This window comes from Oreochromis aureus, linkage group 19, assembly GCF_013358895.1.
Source record: "Oreochromis aureus strain Israel breed Guangdong linkage group 19, ZZ_aureus, whole genome shotgun sequence".
Taxonomy (NCBI): domain Eukaryota; kingdom Metazoa; phylum Chordata; class Actinopteri; order Cichliformes; family Cichlidae; genus Oreochromis; species Oreochromis aureus.
Genome location: NC_052960.1, coordinates 4,985,882 through 5,002,563, shown reverse-complemented (window position 1 = coordinate 5,002,563; position 16,682 = coordinate 4,985,882). Strand labels below are relative to the sequence as shown.

At 40.6% G+C, this 16,682-nt stretch overlaps 3 protein-coding genes across 3 annotated transcripts; all 3 read left to right on the top strand.

The window, feature by feature from the left end:
• The first annotated feature begins 1,975 nt into the window (after positions 1-1,975).
• LOC120435048 (alcohol dehydrogenase 1-like) lies at positions 1,976-6,382 on the top strand. The gene is made up of 9 exons (XM_039603834.1): positions 1,976-2,078; positions 2,987-3,088; positions 4,341-4,482; positions 4,575-4,662; positions 4,764-4,983; positions 5,089-5,349; positions 5,456-5,588; positions 5,974-6,112; positions 6,205-6,382. Exons 1-9 carry the CDS (start codon positions 2,061-2,063, stop codon positions 6,236-6,238), a joined length of 1,137 nt encoding a protein of 378 aa, XP_039459768.1. The 5' UTR covers positions 1,976-2,060; the 3' UTR covers positions 6,239-6,382.
• A 1,116-nt stretch (positions 6,383-7,498) lies between these two features.
• Positions 7,499-12,055, top strand: LOC116314142 (alcohol dehydrogenase 1-like). Its single transcript, XM_031732045.2, has 11 exons — positions 7,499-7,613; positions 9,007-9,026; positions 9,204-9,305; positions 9,460-9,601; positions 9,864-9,951; positions 10,047-10,266; positions 10,361-10,621; positions 10,780-10,912; positions 11,528-11,666; positions 11,746-11,780; positions 11,864-12,055. The coding sequence occupies exons 1-10, from the start codon at positions 7,514-7,516 to the stop codon at positions 11,777-11,779; spliced, it is 1,239 nt and encodes a 412-aa protein (XP_031587905.2). The 5' UTR covers positions 7,499-7,513; the 3' UTR covers position 11,780; positions 11,864-12,055.
• A 1,237-nt stretch (positions 12,056-13,292) lies between these two features.
• Positions 13,293-16,682, top strand: LOC116314144 (alcohol dehydrogenase 1-like). Its single transcript, XM_031732046.2, has 9 exons — positions 13,293-13,418; positions 14,226-14,327; positions 14,443-14,584; positions 15,027-15,114; positions 15,360-15,573; positions 15,678-15,938; positions 16,101-16,233; positions 16,319-16,457; positions 16,558-16,682. Exons 1-9 carry the CDS (start codon positions 13,332-13,334, stop codon positions 16,589-16,591), a joined length of 1,200 nt encoding a protein of 399 aa, XP_031587906.2. The 5' UTR covers positions 13,293-13,331; the 3' UTR covers positions 16,592-16,682.

The following is a 16,682-nucleotide window of genomic DNA, read 5'->3' as shown; positions in this document are numbered from 1 at the left end:
CTTATCCCCTGGAACAAACAGTCTCTCCTGCAAGCATAATCAAACAGCTACAAGGCTTTGCAGATTGTTATTTAAATATTTGAACTCTCACCTACACATGAGTTTAACTACTGCTTGTGTGTGTGCGTGTGTGCCTCGACCTCAGCATTCACTCTGTCTATAAGGACAGAGGCCAGCTCTTCATGTGTGCAATAACCTAACTGAAACCATACATGTAATCTGTTGAATAAATGTTCTAATCAAATGCCACTACTCAAAGCTTAATAAAAGAATATAAATGAATAAAGGATCATGATGAATAACATGGTATATGTGTTTTGTAAACATGTGCGGCCTTCTACACTCTACGTCACTTCACTCAATAGATCAGCCAGACATCCCACTGACTGTAGCTTTTAACCCTTACTGACGTGAGCACAACTCCATAATAAGCACCAAGCGGCAATATGTATAAAGATGATCATGGTTACACCTGCAATGAAAAATTATATGATTATACCAACACCTGTAAATAGAAGATTAACATGAGGTTATAACAATCACTGTAATACAAATGTTAATGTAATGTCAATAGCTTCAATAAATGCTTTAATGCAATGCTTATTATATGATTCTGATGCAATGATAAAATAACAGTAAAATATCCCTTCTCACCAGCGACATATACCAGAGCACTCTTGCCAGAACTTCATCTGCTTCCTGGGCTCTGCGAATCTGGTTGGGTGTAAAAGACTGGGTAGTGTCAGAATCTCTGATTAACTTCAGAGCACTCACCTGGATAACTCCAACGCCTTGGCAAGGGTCTCTCTCCTCCACGGTTCAAGGTTCAAGGTTCTTTATTTGTCACATGCATAGTTATACAAGTATAACACACAGTGAAATGTAACCTGACACGCTCCTCGACATGTGCAAAAAAATGGGGGGGGGGGGGTCGAGGAAGAACATTATATATATATATAGTATATACATTAGGTGAATGTGCAGTAGTAGCAGCAAGCAGGTGAATTCTGTACATTAAGTGAATTAAATAAGAACAGACAATCTGACTATTTTACAGAATAGACAATATGAACATATTTAAAATTAAAGGAATTTGAAATGTACATTGTGCCGGTGGGTTTAGAGTGTCTGGAAGAGAGTCCTGTCTCAGTCAATTATAGATGATGCGAGAGGGCGTGTGTGTGTGGGGGGGGTTGGTTGGTTTAGGGCCTGGATGGCTTGGGGATAGAAGCTCCTCTTGAGTCTCTCTGTCCTTGCCCGGATGATGCGGAATCTTCTACCGGATTGCAGAAGTTGGAACAGTTTGTTGCCAGGATGGGACGGGTCCTTCAGTATCTGTGCTGCTCTAGTCCGGCATCTCCTGGTGTAGGTGTCGTGAAGCGGGGGGAGAGCAATCCTGTACGGCAACGCTGTACGGATCACTCTCTGGAGAGCTTTTTGGTCCTTAACACAGCTGTTCCCAAACCACAATGTGATGTTCTGTGTGAGGATGCTCTCCACAGTTACAGACTCCATTGATGTGCTTATGGCTTCCTGTCCAACTTCAGCTGTACAGCTCTTCATGTAGCTGTCAATGTCCAGCGGCATTCGCGACAGCCCATCAGCATCTGCGTTGGTCTTGCCTGGACGGTAGCAGATGGTGAAGTTGTAGCTGGCCAGCTCCGCGGCCCATCTGTGACCTGTGGCGTTAAGCTTTGCAGTAGTGAGCACATATGTTAGTGGGTTATTATCAGTGTACACCACGAACGATGGGGCATGGTACAGATAATCCCAGAAACGTTCACAAATCGCCCACTTCATTGCCTTGCCATGTCTCTATCTTTAACATAGTGCCACACAAACACAGCAACCTCCATATCCATTCTCCATATGAGTTTAAGCAAGGGAAAAAGATGAACAGTTTTCAGTTTGCGATCATTGAAAAGTCCCTGCCCATCTGGTGGTTGCATAACTCCCTCTCCAGCTGTAGTATTTTAGCAAGTCCAAGCGAGTTTCTCTGACTCCAGTCCTGAAACTCCTGTTGCTTTCAACTTTTTGGTGACTCTGTCATAGTTGCAGAAATGTCCACCGCTGGTAAGGTAGGTACATAATTCCAAATGGTAGGCCTCATTTACAGCTTTAATGTTTTAATGTGGGGGGTTTTGTTTGATTGTTTTTGTTTTGTTGTCTCAAAACATTTTGTTGCAAACCTCACATTAAAATATTGTACTTGGTTGAAATGTATTTTGCTGTACGTCTGTGTCTAAGTGTGGGTGGGTGTGTCATGAATACTGTAATAGTCGAAAGTGTTACAGATAAGGGTTTCAGGGCAGTTGAGCAGTTGTTAACCTATATCCTTTTACACATGCATGTTTATTCCACTAAGTTCAGCCTGGAGTTACTTTGACTGCAATAAAACTGTGATGAAATACATCTGTGAAATATTGTGTTTCCTATTTTGACTTGGAATGCACTTTGAAGCCATCGAGACAGTTTTGTGCAACTGCAAATTTTGGCAAGGATGCTGCTGTGGGAGGCCAAAAGAAAAGTATGGCGCATGCCCAAAAATTTAGTGCAGGGAATTCAAAAATAATGACCAAAAAGGCCCTTTATTTATGCAGTGTAACAACATGTGATTTAGTGAATGGTTTATTTTGTGTTATTCAGTTTCCAGAGTCTACATTACTACATTTGATAAATGAGACACGGACTTTAGACTTTTCCTTGTCATATGATGTTTGCCCTTCTGCAGGAAAAGCCTTATCTAAACTATTAAAACCAATCTGCTGTTAATCAGTGGCTCTTTTGCACAAACTCTTGCTTGCAGCAGTTGAATAGTATAATTTTAAGATGTTTGAAATTTCTCGAGTTGTGCCAGACAGGCATTAATGCACTTCAAATGACAAATGCTACATGAGTAGGTGCTTGTAGCACATCTCTCCAAAAACCCATCTTGGTATAGTTCAGCAGCACCCCAAAAATGTGACATTTCACGCTGACACTTTAGGTCATCAAGTGCAAGGCAGCAGTGGCCTGGGAGCCAAACAAGCCTGTGGTGATTGAAGAGATTGAGGTAGCCCCACCTCAGGCCAATGAAGTCCGGATCAAGGTGAGAAACATCCACAATCGACACACACACATTCACAGAGATCTCTTAGTGCACTTGTGTTGGTGAATGAAAGTAATCATAATAGTGGATTCTAATCTAAGCAAAAGTTGCAGGACACTGTCACGTTGTAGGTGATGATGACACACAAAAATGGGTAATAAGGCAAAAATGAAAAATCTGAAAGATAAAAGCTCGGATGACTAAAGAGCAGAATCTCCACTTCTTAGCTAATATTCAATTTGATATTTCAATCTAATTCTTCAGCTGTAACCTGACAAGGACAAAGTGCAGATAGATCAAACAAATAAGACAGTGTTTACTTGCGGACGTATGATATCAGTCAGACATCAGTGAAACTATGTTCCTTTCAAAATGTTGCTCAACATTGTTTAGTGACATTTCAACACATTTCAATGTGAAATGCAGTCAGAATACAATCAGATGCTCTGCAGACTGTTTGATAAAGTAACTCTTAGCTCCTTTTAATTAAAGTAATTACAGGCTCATCTTCTCCCAGATTTCATGTCCAGTTGACTGACAAGAGGCACAGAGTTACAGAGATGAGACCTACATGTCACACAGTATATCTTGCCTTTAACTCTAATAAAGTATACTAACGCAGCTTTTTATCAGCTATAATTAGCCAGCAAATGAAGCTATCATTATCTCCATTAATTATCTAAAAACTGAATCTCTGATGGGAGCAGATATGAAAATTATTGTCTTTCAGTAGCACTTGTTGGTTCTATACCATTTAATACTGTTCAAAAGGACTTCTAAGGCTAAAAGCTGTGGGAGATAATGAGCTGTTCTTTTTTAACTAGTCATTATGGAATTGCAGTACACTATCCACACAGTATGACAAAAGAAACTGTGGGATTGGACACCTTTTACCACAAAGACTAATGATGTGTGACCAGGTTTGATGGGGTGTAGCCACTGTATTTAATCCCTAAAAGTCCATGAAAAATCAGGACCGAGATGTCAGCCACTGGACTCAGATACAGACCTAATAACATCCGGGGGAAATTTTAACCCCAGAAATGTTCTTCTTTAACAAAATGCTTCCTCACTTTGGGTGTATTTCTGGTATATGTATAGCAAAAGACAGAGTTTTATCCAGTCCCTTGCATTTCCATTTCTTTCACACTCTTGCTATGTCAGGTAAAAAGCTTGGCAAACTGCACCGATAAAACCACAAGCCAAACTCTTCAAGTGTCCAAAAGAAACAAGCATCTGTGTTCTCATGCAGATCGTTGCAACTGGAGTGTGCCACACTGACCTGTACCACCTTTTTGAGGGTATGCACAAAGATGGCTTCCCAGCAGTGCTTGGACACGAGGGAGCCGGCATAGTAGAGAGCGTTGGCCCAGGCGTTACAGAATTTCAGCCAGGTCAGTTAAAGCTTTCATTTGTCTGTCTTGTCATGTTCACCAGGTGGTCTCTGTAAGATGCAGCATTTTCAGCCTTGTTTTTTGAATTTTAGGAGACACGGTGATCCCCCTTGTCATCTCCCAGTGTCGGGAATGTCGCTTCTGTAAGAATCCTAAGGCCAATCAGTGTGACAAAGGGTGGTGAGTTGATAGTTTTCTTAATTTCTCTTAATGTAAGATTTATTTTATATGTACTGTCTGGAAGGAAACACTGTATTTTTTAACCAATGTTTTCTGTACAGGGCTGCTGATAGTCATGATGTGATGGCTTTAGCAGAATCCAGGTTCACCTGTAAGGGGAAGAAGGTGCTGCAGTTTATGGGGACCAGCACCTTCTCTGAGTACACTGTGATGAACCAGATGGCTGTGGCTAAGATCGACCCTGCTGCTCCTTTGGATAAAGTCTGCCTCCTTGGGTGTGGGGTCTCCACTGGATATGGGGCAGCTGTTAATACCGCTAAGGTGTGTATGTAGGTTTGACAGCAGGTGAAGACTGATGTTTGTTACTGTATGAAGTCTTAACAAGTCCAGAGTATCCAAATTGACCAATTTTTGTTTTCCCTGCAGGTTGAGCCAGGCTCCACCTGTGCCGTGTTTGGTCTGGGAGCTGTGGGTTTGGCTGCAGTCATGGGCTGCAAGGCTGCAGGAGCCAAAAGGATTATCGCTGTTGACATCAATCCAGACAAGTTTGAGAAGGCCAGAGTCTTTGGAGCCACAGAGTTTGTGAACCCAAAGGATCATAACAAACCCATCAATGAAGTTTTGGCTGAGATGACAAACGGAGGAGTGGACTACTCCCTGGAATGTGTCGGGAACGTGGCAGTCATGGTGAGGCATACTGACAAATTCGAATAAAGACTGGAGCCATTTGTAAATATGGTCAAGAACCCTATGTTTACAAGTCAACTGACGTTTGGCTGGTTTTATTACTTAGCGCAGTGCCTTGGAGTCTTGTATCAAAGGCTGGGGTGTCTGCGTGCTGGTTGGCTGGACTGATCTCCATGACTTTGCAGCCCGACCCATTCAGCTCATTGCTGGACGTACATGGAAGGGTTCTTTGTTTGGAGGTGAGGCACTTGTGATCATCCACACTAACTAATGCAATGTAATTTAACCACCACTGCAGCATTACTGAGCACAGCTTCCAGTTTTGGGGGGTGTTTCTGCATCCATACGCAGCTAACTTTCTTCAGCTTTACATCAGCACATTCAATAATAATAATAATAATAATGGATTGGATTTATATAGCGATTTTCAAGGCACCCAAAGCAGAACTTTTAAAAGCACCAGGTTGTATTCAGCACATTAAAACATCTGCACATTTTCCATAATTGGTTTCACACACCAAATTACCAAGAACAGTACCACCTGTGCTGTGACAGTGACCAGAAGGCTTCAAGTGAGAAAAGACTAATTGATGTTATAATATGCTTTTTATATCTGGGGCTCAGGATTTAAGAGTAAGGATGGCGTCCCTGAGATGGTTAAAGCCTACCTGAACAAGAAGGTGAAGCTGGATGAGTTCATCACTCATAAAATGACTTTGGGCCAGGTCAACGATGCCATTGAACTGATGAAGCACGGCAAATGGTAAATATTTTCGCAATTATTACTAACTAGATGCAAAATGAAGAACTAATAGGTGCAAGTCTTCTAATTTGTGCTTTGTATTTGTTTCCCAGCATCCGGACAGTTCTGAGTGTTTCCCCACAATAAAACCATTTCATTCCTCAGTAATGAAGCCATGCTCTACAGTGAACACCATTCAGCAGATTATGTGCAGATTATCATTATCATCAGTGTTCACATGATCAGAATCTGAGGAGTGTTTGTGCAGCAAAATAAATGGTTTTAACAGATGACTGGCTTCCTCACTTCTGATCAGATTTGGTTGTGTTGTTTTGTAAGTCAGTACAGATGCTGGTATTCAGTTCACTATTACACAGTTTTTATTGTGGCAAAACGTTTCTAGTCAGTTCAGATTTACAGACCTGTCTAATCAACTATATGTACTTAAGTTGGCAAACAGTGTTGAAATTACACTACTAGTGATGAGATCATGGATTTATTACCACAGCTATTTCTGCCTGTTGCACTACTTTCCTGGTAACTTCAAAAGGAGGCAATATTTCAGTTAAAAAGATAAAGCTATTAACCTTCTCCTATAAAACCCTTTAAAAAAAAGCCTTTTATATTTTCTCACTCAGATTCTTGCTTCAGATATTGACAGGGTTATACACGAACGCTGCAACGATGCATTTGTTTGGCTGAATGATGCAGTTTTCCTTTTTATATTGACCTTTTATTTGCAAAAGTACCCATACAGACAGAATTACTTAGCTTGCTTCTCAATGACAATTCCTGGAGATCTAGAGCAGGGTGGGGCAATTTCAGTCCACGAGCCGGTGTCCCTACAGGTTTTAGATCTCACCTTGGGTCAACACACCTGAATCACATGATTAGTTCATTACCAGGCCTCTGGAGAACTTCAGGACATGTTGAGGAGCTAATTTAGCCATTTAAATCAGCTGTGTTGGTTCGAGGACACATCTAAAACCTGCAGGGACACCGGCCCTTGTGGACTGAGATTGCAAACCCCTGATCCAGAGGAAGCGCAAAGAGAACATATGCAGAAGGGTCCTCCACAGGTTTGAACCCAGGGCCAACCTCTTGTAGGGCGATTGAGTTAATCACTGAGCCGCCATCCTACTGTGCATTCACAAATATTGTCCTGAGTCATTTTTCTGGGGTTGTTGGATGAAAAAACAAAACAAACCAAACTGGCTTACACTGTAGATTCATATTAAAATGTTTGGGGGTTTTTTATTTGATAGATAGCTTAGCTTAGACTAGACTCCCATCAATGATGATGATGGTGATTATTATTATTGTTATTATTATAAATTATTTGCGGTCGGACTTTGAGCCATTTTAACATTCCAGGTCAGCTCATTTAGGCATGCCTCATTAGCCACTTTCCTTATAAGGAAAATGCAGCTGCAAAGCGAATATTGGCCAGCCCTTAATTATCACCCTGCAGCTTGGAGCATCAGCTGTTTCCCACCTGTTGCAGACCCGCTGTTTCCTCCAGGTATGTGCAAGTTGCTTTCCTTGTGATTATGTTTACGGCCTCGTTCTGCACTTCTGCCCTGAAAAAGCAAAGCATACCTGGCTGAACTCGTTTAACTGATCTCTCCTTCATTGCTGTGTTGTTGTGCATTTCTGAAATGCTGCCAGTAAGGTTGGAGGTTTTCTGAGCAGTGGGAACTCGGAATCATTGTTTCAACATGGTAGCCCACGCCAGTTCATGTTTCACTATAAACTAGTAAGAGGAGTTGAGTAACTCTGAAATAAGTAACTTTATTTTAGAAAGGCTGATCAGAGTGAGTTTCAACACCTCTGTGTTCCTCCTGAGTTAAGTGAAGCAAATCCATCATAAGTGAAATGGTATCCTTTTAATGTGAACCCTGTAGCATTTTAACTTAAAGAACAGGAGGGGACAAAGGAAAGCTTTTTGTTATTCTTTAACAAATAAAAGAACCATATGGTTGGTGATTACGTTTGAGTTTAAAGAAATTGAATCAAATTAAATGTAATCAGCTTTAACTTAACTGGGATGAAAGCAACTGTAGGTTGAGTCAAAGCTACAGTTTACTTATGCGTCTGTAGTGTTTAGACCCAGTCAGGCCTCCTCCAACCCCTCAGTGGAAAATCCAAAGCTTTAGACTAATTTGATAACAAAATATTGTACCTCTCCAAATCAACCTGTCTGCACCCTGGATTCAAAACATCTTTGAACTTAATTTAAGATTAAAATTAAGCAATTCATTTACAGACTGGCCCTCAAATATTCACGTTATCAGAAAAGATGTTGTGACCAGTGAGTTTAGATTTAAATTTAAAATTCAGCTTTTAGGTGTAACATCCATATATTACCTTTTTAGATGCAACTGGTTTGCAGATGTTGCAAACATGGTTTGAAGAGTTGTTGTTTTTTTTTTTTTTTTTTTTTTGTTTTTTTTTTCAATCAACATTTTAAAGTTTGGAACCAAATTATCGATTTCAGCATGGTTTATTTTACAAAACACAAAATAACATGCAGGTTAATTTTAAAGCTTGGATGTCATATGTGGTAAATGGGGAACATATTTGTACTTGAAGCCACATCTGTTTAACCACAATCCTAACTATGGTTCTCTGGTTAATAGTAATACTTAATAGTAGTAGTTGGGTAAATGAGTTAGTCTATCTATAAAGAAGCCCCACCCCTGCAGTTTCTAGTTTCATTCAAAATAACACCCTTCACAACATTTGAAAGCATCACAAGCACTCTGATATGAGAACCCTGCTGGGTTATTGATCGGTTAAATTTTGAACTAACACTTGCTACTACAGAGGAAAACTAAGTTTGTGTCCCCATGAACTGCTGTCACACTACTTGTAACTACTAAAGCTCAAGTCCATCTCTCCACCTTTTGTTGCAGAAATGACCACTGCTGGTAATGTAAGTGTAACATTTCCTTTATTTCCATCGATATGTTTTTGGTTTTTATGTTTTTTTTTTTTTGTTTTTTTTTTTAATGAAGGGCACCTAAGGCTAATGGTGCAGAAAGGAAATTGTAGTAATTTAATCATGTGCATTGGACTTGGAATTTTCTTCTTCCTCCAACTTCCCCTTTAGGTCATCAAGTGCAAGGCAGTAGTAGCCTGGGAGCCCCAGCAGCCTGTGGTGATTGAGGAGATAGAGGTAGACCCACCCCAGGCCAATGAGGTCCGCATCAAGGTGAGACATCCACTTTCAAGACTTGCAGGCCCTCTCATCCTCTGAAATTATCCTTAAGCAATGTAACATCCTATAAAGTTACTGTTTTTACCAGAAGATGCACCAGAACCAACCCTGACTTTGTTGGATTCGATGATTATTTCCTTGGTTACAGATTGTTTCAACATCGCTGTGCCATTCAGACCTGTACTGCCTGTCCAAAGTTGTGGATAAGGAGTTTTTCCCAGTCGTCCTCGGCCATGAGGCGGCCGGCATTGTTGAGAGTGTTGGGCCTGGAGTCACAGAATTTCAGCCAGGTCAGTTTTTAACTTTTTTCACAGAGACAAGTTTAACTTGTTCAGAGTAGATTGACCCTGAAATCAGCCACAGCTGTTCACATGGTGTTCAGCTTGGTTTTAGGAAGAGACTTGACTGCCTTGTCCAAAGGGTGGTTTTAACTGCAAATTGTGGTCTTAAAATTTGAAGATTCTCAATGCAAGTACAAGTAAATGGGGGTCCATCAGTGGGCACTCAGTCAATATGCCGAAGCAGAATGTGTGACCATTTATTTTTCCTCAGGAGACAAGGTGATTCCTCTCTACCTTCCTCAGTGTGGAGAATGTCGCTTCTGTAAGAGCCCTAAAACAAACCAGTGTGACATAATTTGGTGAGTGCAATGTTGCTTTATTCTGACCTCTCATCACCACCATGTGCTGATGCGTACTCTTGGGGAGGTTCATGTTTTCCCTCTATCTTGTTCAGGACTAGATTGGGTTCAAAAGAGATGGCACTTGCAAAGTCCAGGTTTACCTGTAATGGGCAGAAGCTGCGGCAGTTTATGGGAATCAGCACCTTCTCTGAGTATACTGTGACTCATCAAATGGCTGTGGCTAAGATCGACCCTGCTGCTCCTCTGGACAAAGTCTGCCTCCTGGGGTGTGGGGTCTGCACAGGATATGGGGCAGCTGTTAATACTGCTAAGGTGTGTATGCTGCTAGAACTGCAAGTTTGGTTTTTTGTAAAGAGCTGTAAACGCTGTTCAGATATGTCCCATTTACTGAAATCATCTCCTGCAGGTTGAGCCGGGCTCCACCTGTGCCGTGTTTGGTCTGGGAGCTGTGGGTTTGGCTGCAGTCATGGGCTGCGAGGCTGCAGGAGCCAAAAGGATTATTGTTGTTGACATAAATCCAGACAAGTTTGAGAAAGCCAAGGAGTTTGGCGCTACTGACTTCGTCAATCCCAATGATCACAATAAACCCATCAGCCAAGTGCTGATGGAGATGACTGGTGGAGGTGTGGACTACTCCTTGGAATGTGTTGGTGATGTGGAATGCATGGTAGGGGAATCTTATCAAATTTAGGTTCTCAATAGAGAGAACTGAATGAAACTATTTTTAGATGTGTATTTTTAAAACTCAAAAAAAGACCTTGAGTCAGTTTAGTCTTTTCAGTGACTTCTATCCTTGTGCTGACTTGATACCATTTCTCCATCTAGCGCAGTGCTTTGGAGTCCTGTGTAAAAGGCTGGGGTGTCAGTGTGATCGTGGGATTGACAGACATGCAAGACGTAGCCACCCGACCTCTTCAGCTTACCTCAGGACGTACATGGACTGGCTGCCTGTTTGGAGGTGAGACAGATGTGACCATAACCAGTGGTTCTAGTGGGCTGGACCAGCGTACAACATTTTTCACATGAGTAATTCAATCTGATGAGCAGCTCTGAACAAAACGCTGATCTCTGAGCATGATCTCCCCCCCCTCCCTAGATCATGCTGGGTAATTGGTAGACTAAATATTATTTTATTGTGGTGAGATTTACATCGAGCTATGTTGCATCGGTGCAGGGCAGATATCCATAGTTGCTCAAGGTTCAGTCCTGGGTAGCAGCAGCGACATGAAACACATGGCAGTGATTTTTTTTTTTTTTTTTTTGGGGGGGGGGTGTAAAATTTTAGCCATTGTTTGTGGTCTAAGCTGGCATGCTTCTCCAAATTAGGATTCAAGTAGGCTTGAGACGCAGCCCGCCTGTTATAATGCAACAAGCGGGTCACTCCCTGGAGAGGTCCCAGTCAGCTGGCCATTATATCACACTCAAATGTGATATTCTGAAGACTACATGGTACTTCAGCGAGCCATGTCATTAATGAGACTGAGATTTGCATAATTTCTTGCATCTTCTGTTGTAAGAAACTGGTTAGTGCAGTTCTAACTTGTGTATTTAACTCGTATATGGGTGGGGTCAGGATTTAAAGGTAAGGATGCTGTTCCTAAGATGGTGAAAGACTACCTGGAAAAGAAACTGAAGCTGGATGAGTTTATCAGTCACACTATGACTATGGATGAAATCAATGATGCCATTGACCTAATGAAGCAAGGCAAATGGTACGTATGTCCTCTGCTGATATAACTTAATTACTAGATGCCCAAAACGAGGCCCTAATTTGTGTTGTTTATTTCAAAGCATCCGGACAGTCATGAGTGTTTGTCCAGAATGAGGTAAAGCACAGCAAATTGTAGATTTACACTCACTGGCTGACTAAATGACACACATTAATCATTCTTTTTCTTTCTGTATCCAGGTGGTCATGAGTCTCTCCACAAAACTGCTGTCCTGATTTCAACAACCCTAAATTAACCCATCAGTACACTGCACTGGATTTCAAACGGTACACTGTACGTAAAGGGAATCAGACATTCATGGATGGTTGAAATCTCTATTGATAAGAGAAACTAAACACTGTTTAAAGAGCAAAATAAATGGTCTAAACCAATCTGTGTGTTTTGGTTTTTTGTTGTACAATATATTAAGCAATGCACTGAATAGTGCCAGATGTAGTGACTCGCATTTCATTAAGACTCATGCAAATATTGCCTTTTAAAGTTTTTTTTGTTTAAACACACTTTCAAAACAATTAGTCAAACTCTGCAATGCCTGAACTATTTAACTGCTGCGCACATTTACACACAGCCTAATATAAATACGTGCTTAACATAGCAGGGAGTGCTGTCGTCGTCCTGCTAGTTTTGTCAGTTATCCCTTGTTAACTTCTACTTTAATGTAATTGCCTATGGCAGTGGACACAACTTCAGAATTCCAAACAGGAATACAAATAGCGGATCTGTCCTTTTGATCCTGGCTTCACATGCACTTGATTCAATCTTCTGCCATGACCATTCAGTATCAACTTTACACTTACACTAAAGGTTCTAGATTTCTGTACAGAAGACTTGGTTTCTGCTGATCAGGAGCGGATCTGGGCTCTTGGCTTCTGTGTTCTTCAGCCAGGGTTCAGTTTGTCATCCAAACAGGAAGAGCTGAAAATTCAGCTCAAGTTCACATATTCTAAATTGGTTACTCATGTTGTGACATGTTGCAGTAAACTTGCGAAATTGCCCTTTGACCCCCTTCAACTACACAAATATTAGGAATGTCCTGAAACGCACACTGGCTTGCATGCAAAATGAAGTGTGATAACAGGACCGCATACTGCATTTGGAAGTGGTCTGTGTGTGGGTTGTTTGGGGGGGGTTTTTTGTTTGTTTGTTTTTTTAAATATAAATAGGATGTTATGTATTCTGGATATTCCGAGGCACGTTGAAAATTAAAAATATAGTGCAACAGTTTTAGCATTAGGGTTTTTTTTTTTTTTTTTTTTCAATTACATGTACGAAGTGCTGATTTCACAATACCGCCACAGGTGAGCAAGATTCCCTGAGGCAATATGACCATGAACATAATCTCTTCCTTGGAACAGAAAGGAAGTTGGAGGTGTGATCACTTAGATGCAGTAAGAGATTACTTGTGACGAGCTTAATAATTGCTACCTATAAATTTTTTTTTTTTTTTTTTTTTTTTTTTTTAAAAAAGCTACATCTTGCATAATTTTCTTGGACGTCTAAAGGGCTTCCTTTTATTTTTTTTATGGAAGTACATGTAATTTCCAGATTGTAAATGGTCTCACTAGACTGTAAATTACTTGCATAACCCTGCAGGATCTTAGTGCTGGGTTCAACTGACCTCTTAAGTCCCCGCCTACCGAAAAGTTTATGCGTCATCTCTGGCAGCAGAATTTAAAGTCCATTCTTCTGTCCTGTTTTTCTCATTTGGTTGCAGAAATGGCCACAGCTGGTAAGGTAAGTAAATCATTTAAATTTGTTTCAATTACTTTTGCAGATTTATTTATTTTTATTTTTTTTTAAAGGAAAGAAAATATAACACTCAACACTTATTTCCAATGAATATAGTCTTCTGAATTGTTTACATGTGCTGGGCTTTGCAGTTTGCTTTGCACATTGATATATTTTAGTGAAATCATATTTTCCTGTTTAGAGATTAGTATTGTACTGTTTTTACTACTTAACTTATTAAGAATAGAACCACCAGGAGGGGTCACTTTGAGTCATGTGTGGTATTAGCTGCACTGAAATAAAGTCTGCATTGCAACTATGCAGACATCAGAAACAGATTATCTACCATTTAAAATTGACCTGAAAGCCAACTACAAAAACACAAACTAATATTGTAAAATAATTACACAGAACAAAGTTTATCATCTCATCTACATCTGCCTCCAATCACCAAACCTTCAGCCTCCCTGCCAAAATGTGTCTTAACAATTGTGTTGCCAGGCCAACCAGCATGTGGTTGTATATTAATTTCTATGGGATGAAAATGACCACCCCTGCTGTAAGTGGTTATAATAAGCTGTTAAATGAAAACTTTTCTCAAATTTGGTAATGAACTAGTTCAGGTGTTAAGGGGCTGCAGCCACTTAGGCCTGGATAACCCCTTTGGTTATAATTTATTTTGCATATTTAGATTTTAATTTCCTTTATTGCATATTTAGATTTTTATTTAAATCTCTCCATCTGCTCTGTTAAGTTGGTTTACAGAAATGACCTTGTTGAATAATTTTAATATTGTAACTCTGCCCTTTTAAGGTCATCAAGTGCAAGGCAGCAGTGGCCTGGGAATTCAGCAAGCCTCTGGTGATTGAAGAAGTAGAGGTAGCCCCACCCCAGGCCAATGAGGTCCGCATTAAGGTAAGAAGCAGCCAGCTTTGATGCTCTTGTATGCATGTGCATGTATGTTCTTTACACTTTTCTGCAACTCCTATAATCTCATTCAGTGTTTCTTTTATCATCATATTTGCTGTAGATTGTGGCAACATCTCTGTGCCATTCAGACCTGTACTTCCTTTATGAGAGTCTGGACAAATTGCTCTTCCCAACCGTCTTCGGTCATGAGGCAGCAGGCATTGTAGAGAGTGTTGGGCCGGGAGTCACAGAATTTCAGCCAGGTTTGTTTAACATCCAAATATATACTTATTTGCATTTGTGCAAGAAATAAGAAGACTCATCTCAACCTTGTGTCTATAGTTTGTAACAAATTTGCAACAAAAATTCAAGCAATTATAAAACAAAAAGGTAACAACGTTTCGTTTAATATTCTTTTCTGTACAAGAAATGTATCTATTTAGAATTCTGAGGATATTTTTGGCTTGTAGTGTTTTGAAAACTAATTAATGCTGAAATGGATGGAGTTTAAAAATGTTCAGACTTTCATAATTTGTTCGTAGGCAAGGTCAGAAGCACTTCTTAATTTGTTCATGGAGCATAAACAAAGTTAGGTGCTCTACGTGAAATGTTTGTCATCCTCTGTGGATGTCAAATGTTTGACACAGTTTACGTACAGATTTTTGTATACATGCTGTAAATGAGGCTCAATGCTTTGTCTTCCAGGAGACAAGGTAGTTCCTCTTTTCCTACCCCAGTGTGGAGAATGTCGTTTCTGTAAGAGTCCTAAGACCAACCGGTGTGAAGTAGCAATGTGAGTGCTGATTTCATGCCTTCTTCATTCAGTTTTCATGTGCTTTTACACACATTACACATTTTAACAGGCTAGATATAAATGTTATGAAAGTATTCTGACTACTGCTCTTTTTATCAACTAGGTATTAACTTTTAATTTCATTCCTTCTATATTATTCACTGCACTGTCTAAAAGGAACAAGAGGAATACTTTAAAAAGTTTTTTTTTTTTTTTCATACACATCAAATATATGTCTTGTTTAGGAAAAGGCGTGGTCAGAAAAGCACAGAACATTGCAGACTTACCTGTAATGGGCAGAAGCTGCAGCAGTTCATAGAAACTGGCACCTTTTCTGAGTACATTGTGATGAACCAGATGGCTGTGGCTAAAATCGACTCTGCTGCTCCTCTGGATAAAGTCTGCCTCCTTGGGTGTGGCGTCTGCACTGGATATGGGGCAGCTGTTAATACCGCTAAGGTGTGTATGTAGGTTTGACAGCAGGTGAAGATTGATGTTTGTTACTGTATGAAGCCTTAACAAGTCCAGAGTATCCAAATTGACCAATTTTTTTCCCCTTGCAGGTTGAGCCAGGCTCCACCTGTGCCGTGTTTGGTCTGGGAGCTGTGGGTTTGGCTGCAGTCATGGGCTGCGAGGCTGCAGGAGCCAAAAGGATTATTGCCATTGACATAAATCCAGACAAGTTTGAGAAAGCCAAGGTGTTTGGTGCTACTGACTTTGTCAATCCCAAGGATCACAATAAACCCATCAGCCAAGTGCTGATGGAGATGACTGGTGGAGGTGTTGACTACTCCCTGGAATGTATTGGGAATGTGGAATGCATGGTGAGGAAGATTTAATCTACTCAGTAGTATCGAATGCCTAGTTTAGTAAAAGTCAACTAAACCTTCTTGCTCTTTTCCAGCAGTGGTTATTTAAGTCCTTCATTAACATATCCTTGTATCCTTCTGCATACAATTCTGCTGCTCTGCTGTTTCTCCATCTAGCGCAGTGCTTTGGAGTCTTGTGTGCCAGGCTGGGGCGTTAGTGTGATTGTTGGATGGACAGACTTGCATGACGTAGCCACCCGACCTATTAACCTCATGTTGGGACGTACATGGACTGGCTGCTTGTTTGGAGGTGAGATAAATTTGAGGAGCTTATGGTGTCTTTATTAAGCTTATGTTGAGCTTCTTTACAGCTTGTTTTGTCTTTTGGGGATCAGGATTTAAGGGTAAGGATGGCATTCCAAGGATGGTTAAAGCATATCTGGACAAGAAGGTGAAGCTGGACGAGTTCATTACTCACAACATGACTCTGGACCAGGTCAACGACGCCATTGAACTGTTGAAGAAGGGGAAAAGGTAGATTTGCTCTCCTATAGTTTCTTCTCCATTATTGAGTCAACGGCAACACAGATTAGTCCAAAACTTTGCTCAAATCTTTTCTCCTTTTTCCCCACAGCATCCGCACAGTCATGAGATTTTCTCCACAATAATGCTGCTGTGCTGCCTTCAATAACACTAAAGTTACTACCAGCCAACACTAAACAGTGTTTGGAGAGTAAAATAAATGGTCTCCCAGACGGA

Excerpts from the sequence above, each read along its gene's own strand:
- LOC120435048 (XM_039603834.1), top strand. Across the intron at positions 4,984-5,088 it reads CAGCTGTTAATACCGCTAAG|GTTGAGCCAGGCTCCACCTG; the intron begins GTGTGTATGTAG and ends TTTTCCCTGCAG. Across the intron at positions 5,350-5,455 it reads TCGGGAACGTGGCAGTCATG|CGCAGTGCCTTGGAGTCTTG; the intron begins GTGAGGCATACT and ends TTTATTACTTAG.
- LOC116314142 (XM_031732045.2), top strand. The coding sequence starts at position 7,514 with ATGCAGCTGCAAAGCGAATATTGGCCAGCCCTTAATTATCACCCTGCA. Across the intron at positions 9,602-9,863 it reads AGTCACAGAATTTCAGCCAG|GAGACAAGGTGATTCCTCTC; the intron begins GTCAGTTTTTAA and ends ATTTTTCCTCAG. Across the intron at positions 10,913-11,527 it reads GACTGGCTGCCTGTTTGGAG|GATTTAAAGGTAAGGATGCT; the intron begins GTGAGACAGATG and ends GGGTGGGGTCAG.
- LOC116314144 (XM_031732046.2), top strand. The coding sequence starts at position 13,332 with ATGCGTCATCTCTGGCAGCAGAATTTAAAGTCCATTCTTCTGTCCTGT. Across the intron at positions 13,419-14,225 it reads AAATGGCCACAGCTGGTAAG|GTCATCAAGTGCAAGGCAGC; the intron begins GTAAGTAAATCA and ends TGCCCTTTTAAG. Across the intron at positions 16,234-16,318 it reads GACTGGCTGCTTGTTTGGAG|GATTTAAGGGTAAGGATGGC; the intron begins GTGAGATAAATT and ends TTTGGGGATCAG.